Source organism: Caretta caretta, chromosome 1, assembly GCF_965140235.1.
Source record: "Caretta caretta isolate rCarCar2 chromosome 1, rCarCar1.hap1, whole genome shotgun sequence".
Lineage (NCBI taxonomy): Eukaryota > Metazoa > Chordata > Testudines > Cheloniidae > Caretta > Caretta caretta.
In genome coordinates, this window is record NC_134206.1 from 144,808,282 (window position 1) to 144,817,686 (window position 9,405).

The 9,405-nt window shown below is 38.0% G+C and overlaps 1 protein-coding gene across 4 annotated transcripts in view; it reads left to right on the top strand.

The window, feature by feature from the left end:
* Positions 1-5,706, top strand: part of POLA1 (DNA polymerase alpha 1, catalytic subunit) — a 359,222-nt gene extending 353,516 nt beyond the window's left edge. For 3 of the 4 annotated variants that reach the window (XM_048863346.2, XM_048863354.2, XM_048863364.2), the window contains one exon: positions 4,390-5,706. In XM_048863346.2, coding sequence (XP_048719303.2) covers positions 4,390-4,562 — 173 coding nt within the window. In that variant the 3' untranslated portion in view covers positions 4,563-5,706. The remainder of the gene's footprint in view (positions 1-4,389) is intronic. The other variant, XM_048863383.2, reaches the window with a different exon arrangement.
* Positions 5,707-9,405: the final 3,699 nt, after the last annotated feature.

The window sequence follows — 9,405 nt, forward strand, 5'->3', positions numbered from 1 at the left end:
TTCTCACACACAAAGTACACATATGTATGTGTGTATGGTGTTATTAGCCGACAAACTCTCACTCTGATTATCCTGTCAGAGTCCAGTTGTCCAGTCAGCAGATGTAAAGCCCAGACACCTTTCACCATACTGCAGACGAGAACAAAAGTGCTTGGTTTCTAATATAAGGTTCTCTGTGCGTCATTTTTATAGGAGTGAAGGTAAAGGGTGGCAAGTGGAAATATTTAACAATACGTTGAGACATTTCCATCTTTGCTTCATCCATCAACACAACTGTGTGGGGTAGATAAGTTTCAGAGACCTCTTCAAAAAGCAGAGCATTCTTCACTGAGTTAAAAAGAAGAGTGGAGGGGGAAGAGAAGGAACACATGGGAAGTTTAATAAGAACTTATAGTGTGCATCAGTAAAAGATCATTCTGTATTATGAGGAATGGGGCAGTTGTTTTCTCCCTACATGTTTGGCAAAGGGGTTTGGTTCTGAAATATTTATCAAGAGTAATTACATTACTTTAGGAAGTATGATATCTGAGTTTTGTTTTGAAAGATCAAAATTGCATCTTAATTTCTATTTTTAAAATCTATTTTAAAAACTTTAAATTTCTTCCCTTATTTTTATATGAAATACTGATGCTTTTTGTACATTATATTCATTTATATTAATTTTTTGCATATATTAACAATTGTAAATGAAAACTTGCCATTTGTATGGACATTATGTAAAAAAAGTGATAGTATTAGGTAGTAAACTATTTTCATACTTGTGCCTGAGTGTTGAAAAGCAATTCCATTTGACGTTTATAGCTTTGTTCTCAGAGGGCCTTAGGTTCGTTATTGATTAAATTCTCATTTAGGAAGAAAATGTGAGCTTTTATATGCATCTTTAAGTTGGATGGTATGGTAACTTGAAAGTATTGACTGACTGTGTGATATACGGTGGTCACAGTTGTCTTTTACTAAGAGGAGCACAGAGTGATGCTGGTTGTCATTCTTACTCTGCTGTGTGGCAGCGTAAATAGTCCCCTTTCTAACCAACCTGGTGGGAAAAGTCAATATCCCATCAGCAGAGGAGGTAAACACATCAGGAGCTGTGTCCTCTCTCATCTTCCTGTGCACTGTATTACTACAGTTCTTTAAATCTGTTCTCCCCAGTCATCAGATGCACTTGTGTCATTCAAATGCATAGTATTGCTGTACTGCAGATAGATAGAACTGCAGTCTGAATTTAGTGGTATAACATTGTATTTTATAATTAAGACTTAAGATTATCCTCCCACTAATTTAATGCAGCCACTTTTATTTCTCCTTTCCCATTCCACCTTTCCCTTCTGCCTAAAAAAAAAAAATTCCATCTACCAATCTTTTTAAAGTAATTAATGTAAATTTTCAGAAGGGTTACAGTGAACAATGAATGTTTAGATCTAGTGAACAAAACCTAGAAACTCTGCTAGTGGAATGGCTTGAGACAGATTTTGAGTGATGCGTGTGTCTGGTTTTTTTTGTTTTTTTGTTGTTGTTCACTTCAGCATTGCTTTATTGTTTCAGTTTAGTTGTTCTTTTCCTGATTAATGTGTCTTCCTGCTCTTTCCATATGTAGCAGCTGTTTCTGTACATTGATACACTTCACCTTGGTCTCTCCTGGGCTCTGGGAATCTTTAAAACTATTTTACCCTAATTTTGAACTTCAAGTTTAGACACTTCATGATACAGTTGTTGGTACAGTAAGCACAAGTTTCCTCAGTTTTGCCAGGACATGAGCAGTTGCAAATAATATCCTTTAATATCTCTTACGCTGTATCAATATATGAACTGCATAGTGTCTTGAGGATTATGGTTAGTTTAATTTTTGTTTGACAATACACTGAATCCTGTAGTAACTCAGTATATCTTTTCACAGTTATGTTTAATTAGACCCAAGATTTAAAGTGTTTTCAGGTTAATTACATGTGTTTTATGATATAGTGACTCAAATCTGATTAAAGTACAGAATCTTTAATCTGGTTTTTCATTCTCTTTAGGCTGAATTTTAAGTTATCTTTTACCAGTAGAAAAAAGTAATTTGATTATTGACTGAATAGTAGCAAATAGTAATTCAGATATGTTATACTCAAGTAGACTCCATATGTTGATGACTTCGGACCTGATCCTGCAAACACTTATAAGTGTGTGTGAAGGTGGGCACATAAATTCTCACATACTTAAAATTAAATGTAATCCTTTGGGGACCGAATGCTTGCTGATTAGAGTTGTTTGTAAAGTACCTAAAATGTGATGTACACTTTTAATCTTGTTTAACTATCATAATTTTAAAATAAAATAAATTTGCATTAAGACTGGCTTCAGTGGAAGTTCCTGAGTAAATAAATGTGAAAAGCTAAGCGTATGAATTGAGGAATCAACAATAATACCTGAAGCTAGGTATATTGTATCAAATTAGTAGGTAGTGATCTTACCTTGAAAAATCTTGCTAAGGTCAAAGATGTTTTATAATATATTTATAAAATTCCAGATTTGTGATTATTTTCCCCCAATACTTTCTATCCCTCCTATCTAATGTTTTTCTCCCAGGTCCTCATACATTAGATGGGTCCTTCTTCTCTCCCATGGATATAGGACACAAGCTAGATCAATGGGAAGTGTTCATCTCTCCACCTTAATTTTTTTGCCTAACCCTACATGGGTGGACTGGAAAAGTCACAGAGTCCCAAAAAACATGTGGCTCTCATTGATCCTGGGAAATGCTCACTATCCTAAAGATTTATGTTATTCTAACAAACCACACAAAGTGTAGTACTGGCTAGTTAAGAAAGAATTGTTATTCTTACGGTTTTTTACATGCAATATGTACTGTGGGGCATTTTTGTAATATAAATAAAGTAATGAAATGCTTCAGTCTCTGCTCAGAGGACAGCAAAGAATGAGACAGGTTGTAGCAGGTCAAGAATAATGTGCAATAGGAAAACACTGTGGGATGCTTGCAGGATACATGCTTATGCTATGCCAAAATGGCTTGTGAGCTGCTTCAAGAGATTGCATATCTCCCTGTGCCATACTGTCACCGTTTTGATCGGCAGAGAGGCTTCAGCTGGAGCTCCCCCAGTATAAAAGAGGGAGGAACCCTCAACTTTGGAACCACTTCCTGCATGTCCACTAGTCCTAAAATGTCTGAATCAGTTGACCTTCCAGGTGCACTATGAGGTCTATCTATTTACCTGGGCTTATAAAGAGAGAGGGGCATGATTGGAACCTGTTTGGAAAGAGGAGCATTGTTGGACTTGATCTTTACCACGTGTTTTATTGTTGGCATGTGGAATATCTGCTAATTTTAGTCTTAGTTGGATTTTGTTTGTCATTTTGATAAGGCACTCACAGACAAAGATAAGAGAGCTTGTTTGTTTTTTCTATATTGTTATAAAACTAAATTTAAAAAAGAAAGTGGCTTTGCCACTGAATTCATGAAGTGTTTAAAAAAACAAATATTGTGTGTTTTGTCAGAGATATCGTGCCAACCGAATACTTTGGAATGGCCTATTCATTGGTACATCAAGAGAATCTTATGTCTTCCGCATAAGGCCTATTAGCTAAGACAATAGGCTCATCTTACTTAAATGTTAGGGTAGGAAGTTGCGGTCATGGGGAGTTCCTCCTTTGTTAATAGTGTGCACTTAATGCCTTTCTTCAAAGATCTTGAAGTGCATTACAATGATAGATAAGTATTAATATTCCCATTTTTCAAATGAGGAGACCTGGGAACAGAGAGGTAGACCTGCCCAAAAGTATTTCAGTGATCCGGTGATACAGATAGGAATAAGAACAAAGGATGAAATTATGGTGCCATTGAAGTCAATGGCAAAAAAATCCATTGACTTCACTGGGGCCAGAATTTCATGCTGGGTCTCCAGATGCCTAATCCCTTTTTTTTCAACCACTAGACATGCTGCCTACTCTGTGATAAGTTTCATGATCGCACTTTTTTTTAATAATCATTTGTCAATGACAACACACTCCTGGTTTTCTCTGATGTTGTGTCTAATCAACCCCCACTTTCTCCCTCCACTTGGGCAGCATTTCTGGCCAAGCAGCACTTCATGTCAGTTACTGACAGGAGGTGCTGCACCAGTTCAGTTGCAGTGTGACAGATGGTCTGACTAATTCCTTGTTGAACTAGATTCAGTGTCTTTGTGAGTTACAATTTTGACATCCCTCCTAAACTTGTGGGTAAAGGCATTGTTGGAAAAGATAAGTGGGGCGTGAGAGCACAGCAAAAGTCTGAAGCTATTGCAGTAAAATTTGTTTTGTGTCTCCAGCAGCAGTTAATCACATCTTACTTTAAAAGATTGATGAAAAAGTGTTTCTCTTTTTGATCTTTTAATCCCTCTCTTTTGTTTTTAGACATCATGAAGAGGAAGCTGACCATAAATGAGACAGAAGTTTACAGAAAGTTGAAGAACACAGTAGACAAATTTCTGTCCATGAGTGGCTATTCTGAAGTAAACCTCAGCAAACTCTTTCAGACCTTCAGTATAGTAAAATCTGTGGGAGATCCCAGTAATGAAAGACAATGATTAAGTGAAAATGGTAGAAGAGAGGTTTGTTTATCCTTCAAAAACAATAATCTTTTTTCTCCTCTGGCTTTCCCATTTTAAACAATAATACTCTGATTTCAACATACATAAAAGACAGATGTGTTTTAATCATCTTGGTTTCTCAGTGGAGAAAAAAATAAGTAAAGATAAAAACAGAATATAGTGATTTACTGGACCACCTGAGTAGCTGATTTTGTGTGTGTGTGTGTGTTTGTATATATATATATATATATATATAGTGTTGTATCTAGACCTGAGGGAAAAGGGGGTGGGGGAATTGCTGCTTTAATTGAATAATTCCCAGTGAGAGTTGCTGGAATGTAAGTGATCCTAGACTTTGCTCCAGGGTATTTAGTAGAGGTGCTCTCAGGAAGAGAGGTTAGTAGAGGTCTCAGTAGGAGCACTAATGTTTTGCCTTTTCATAGTTTATCTACTTTCCTATCGTAAACATACCAATTAAAAACAATACTAAACCTAAAAGCCTCCTAATACCTTCTTCTGAAGGGAACTTTACTTTTAAGATTTATATATAAAGGTATTAAACAAGGGATGGCAGTTTTATAACCTGTAGTTACCAAAAACAGAGAACGATATTTTTTCTGTTTTAGATGTACTTTCTTTGTATTTACACATAAGTAATGTCTTGCTATTCTAAAGAAATAAATATGCAGTCAGCTTACCAGATACATATACCAAGCACATAGATATCTAACTTTATTCCACACAAAAATCAGATGATATAAACAGTCAATGATAAAAATGTGGGTACAACAAAGTGTAGCCAAAAAAATTAAAGTTGGTGTTTTGTGATAAAAGTGATTATGGCCATACTGAAGTTTTAATGGTTTTATAAGCAGATCTTATTTACTGTTTACTGCCAGTAAAATGACAAACAGAAATGACAAGAAATTATAATAAAAATGCTTGGTTCTTTTGTGCAGGAGGAGGAAAAAATTAAGGTTGTTTGTACTTTTCAATAAGTATTACATTCTGTGTTAGGTTTACAGTGTCATGTATTTGTTAATTCAAGACTTTAAAATGCTTTTAAAGATACGTAACAGTATAAAATTGAAAGTTTCATACTGCTTGAAGGAAAAAAATAAAGTTTTCTAGTGAAAGAGAATTTGACTGGATCCATTGTATGTATTGGACACAACAGGGGGAGTGTCCCAGAGCCTTACTGAGCCTGAACATCTACCTGCAACCTTAGCCCCACAGCCCAAATCAGCTGACACTGGCCAGCAGCGGCCATTTTATTGTAGTGTAGACTTATCCTTTGAGTCCATTCCTCTAAGTTTACAGTACAATTTACAGAGATATATGCATCTCTGCTTTTAAAAGGTCAGTTTGGTTCAATGAAAACTAAGAAAAAAGCTTGAAGCTAGAAAATAGTGAGAGTACCAGCACAAACCCGCTAGATATCAAAGGGGATTGTGTGTGATTGAGTGTACATGTTTATATCATATGTGTTTATAAAATTTCACCGGAGAGTGCTCTGGGGTAACACTGTTATGTAGATATTGATGTTGTGTATGTCTAAGTATACATGAGCTTTCTCATACATGGGGCTAACTCCTGCAAGTTTTACTCGCACAAGTAGTCCTAATAAATTAAATGAGTGTGTGCTTATCAACAGTTACCAGTTTGGGGTCAGTGTTAGCCCAGACATCTGGATGCATCAAGCAGTGCTACTTGTGCATTCATTCAGCATATTTAGTCAGATCATTATAACGGATAATTTCTCAGGTGTAAAGTCTGAAATAAGGTCTTGCTGTCTAAATGAAACAATCAAGTTAGAGACCATTGAAAGATACAATAATCAACAGCCTGTCTTTTTTAATTTCCTGTATATTTGAGATTTTCCACTATAACCAGTCAAATTATTATTTGACGTGACCAATGAGACTGGGTAGAATTTTCAGAAAAGTAAAAAGATTACATTCTTCAAGACATGTAAGTATTACATACAAATAAAATGTTTACTCTGGCATTTTTATGTATCTGTATAATCATTGTTGAATAGTCTGTTAGTTTATAAGGTTAGGGAGTTTTAAATTAAATGAAGGTTGTGGAATAATTGTGAAGAGTGCAGCAATATATAGTATCCCTATTTGTAACTCCAGTAAAGTTGTACGTCCATCACCCAGAAAAGAAGAATTAAGCCCTGTTTTTATGATACAGAAAAGACAAAATCCTCTCTACAACAACTGTAGCCAGACACAATCAGATGGCGAATCGGAAATGAATGCTTTTCCCAATTTCAGGCAATTTTTGCTTCGTCTCAGATAAGAGTTGAATTCCTGGCAAGGAACAACTGCCTTTTTCCTTACTAATAAGCCCTAAGCAATTTGTCTCTTTTTGGTCCTGGAGAAAGGCTGGGAAATGCAAAATCATCTTTCTATATTTTTTTCAATATTCTATCTACATAGGAAATAGCGATAGTTGATGTAGTGCTGTAAATAATTTGGGAAAGGTTGAAGTTCACAGGCTTGTATTTTGAAACTGATCTAGGCTGAATTATTCCACATTCTCCCTTGTACCTCTCCCTGCTGCCGCCCCCTCATCTACTACAGTTAAACATATTTTTTTCATTTTTTTTTTCCACAGTTTGGGGAGAGCAATGCTGATACATAAACTAAGACGCCAGACTTCACATAGGGCATTTATGTGTTATTAAAAACAAATTCATACCATAAATCCATTTGGTCCTCTGCCAAAATTCCCTTTTTCATTGCAAAATGCACTTTGCTAATTCCAAACTTCAGCCCATCTTCCCTTTTGCTCTATTTGTCTATCTTATAGAGCACCTTAAATATTTCTTAATTGAACAGTTCGTGGTGAATTCTCCTTATAGCAGTTTAATAGATTAACTCATCTGTGCCAGCTTCAAATTTCAGATTAAAATTCCTTCATCCCGAAGGCAGCATTATCAGGTTATTGGAGGCTGTTTTCAAACCTTGGTTTTGAATAGCAGCGGCTCTGCATTAATTTAACCACTAAGCTAATAAGTAGGTTTCGTTTTGTTATGCTAAGCTTTATTGCTTTTCTTTTGATCAGAATGGTGTTGTTGAGCAAAGCAGCAGACAAGGCATTCTTTGATGAGGGAATTAGTGCTCTATTCTTCCTCTATTATTCATAGCACAGTGGAATATGTAAGTACCTGAGGGTGTCAAAGGAGAGCAGGCTCTATTGCAAAGTGTTCGCCTTGTTTCTCTCAATAGCTGACTATGAGATGATAAACCGCTTAATACACTGCACTAATTGGATGAGAGCAGAAAGAGATGGGAATTAAGGCAAGGCAAAAGGAGAAAGTGCTACCAGCCTTCATTCACTCTGTCACCACTTTAACAGCGCCAAAGGAGGCACAAGCTTTCTATAAGCAGACCAGAGGTTTTGTGCAGAGATAAAATGAACCTGTTAGTGGATTCAAGTAATACACTAATTATTGCACAGTATAAATACCACTACTGGTTTTATAACACGGAGGTAAACTTCTTTTGAGAACGTTATAGGATTGCTTGCCAGTAGTATAGATCCTAATAAGGGTCCAGAGTAATAACCCCCTGGATTAGCAAAATTGCTGCTTGTGGAAGTATGATTCGGGCTTTTACGAAGATTTCAGCAGAAAGAATAAAAATGACTGAATGACATTTCTTAATGCGTAATGGCTTGATAATGATTCCCTTTTCTTTGCAGTAAAAATGTGTACTTCAGACTGTACAGTTAATAACGTCCGGGAGCAAACGTTATTTTTCTTTGAAAACTCTAAAATATATATGTGTATATATAATGCTGTCAGTGAAATGTATAGTTATTTGGGGGAACTGTAGCTTGTTCATAAAAACAAACAATTCAGGTCTGTCGAAGTGGCCTCTCTGTGTGTGATCACCTCCCCACACAGCCTGGGGCGCTGGGGGGATCAGATAAATAATATGTACCTTCCTCTGGGGTTTGCACCTCTTAATTCTACCCCGGAGAAATCCCGCTGCAACCATCTCTTTATAAAACAGAAAACGTATGCAAACCCAAATTCCGGACGGGGGCGAAATGAAATCTGCCCCGTGTTCTGTCTGCTGCGGTCAGGGTGCCTTGCGCACCAGTTTTCACTCCGCCGAGCTGGCTTTGAAGAGCGTTGGTGTCCGTGCCCCCAGGCTGCCAGAGTCGCTGCGTGTTGCAGGAGTCTGGAGCCTCCTGTCTTGCCAGCCCTGGGGCGGAACAGGGAGGAAGGGAAACCCTGGGCTGGGAACTCTTGTTGGCTTCGACATGTGAAAACAGATGGTGGGAGATTTGGCCCTGGGAGAGAATCGGGTCGCCATGAGTCATACAAGCGTCAATATTTCTTTGGCGATTGTAAAGACTGGGAGGGGGGGGTTGTTTGAGGTTGAGACGGGGAGGGTCATGCTCCCTTTGCGTTGTAGCGAAGCGTTCCCAGATATTAGGGCCGAAGTGGGTTGCCATTCATTAATAGTGCTTCACAATTCGATTAAATCATTCTGGAAAATCTCATAAAATCCTCTAAGCACGCTCCAGTGGCTCGCTCCAGCCCCCCGCATTCAGCGCTCGGGGAGGGTCGGAGGGGGAAGAAAATTGGTTTCTTTTGCCGCTTGGAAAAGCTGCTGGGCGTTTGTCATGCGTGCCCCGTCAGCTGTTGAACAGGGAGCCCCGCTGGAAGTCAGGGGGCCGCGGGCGTGGGGGGTGCTGACGGGGAAGCTGGGGCGCGGGCCGAGTTTCCCTCCAGCTGGAGCAGCTTGAAAGAATAGGGGGCCTTGGCCTGGGGCGTGTTCGCAGCATCCGAGGGAGCCGGGATGAGGAGGCTGGTGAA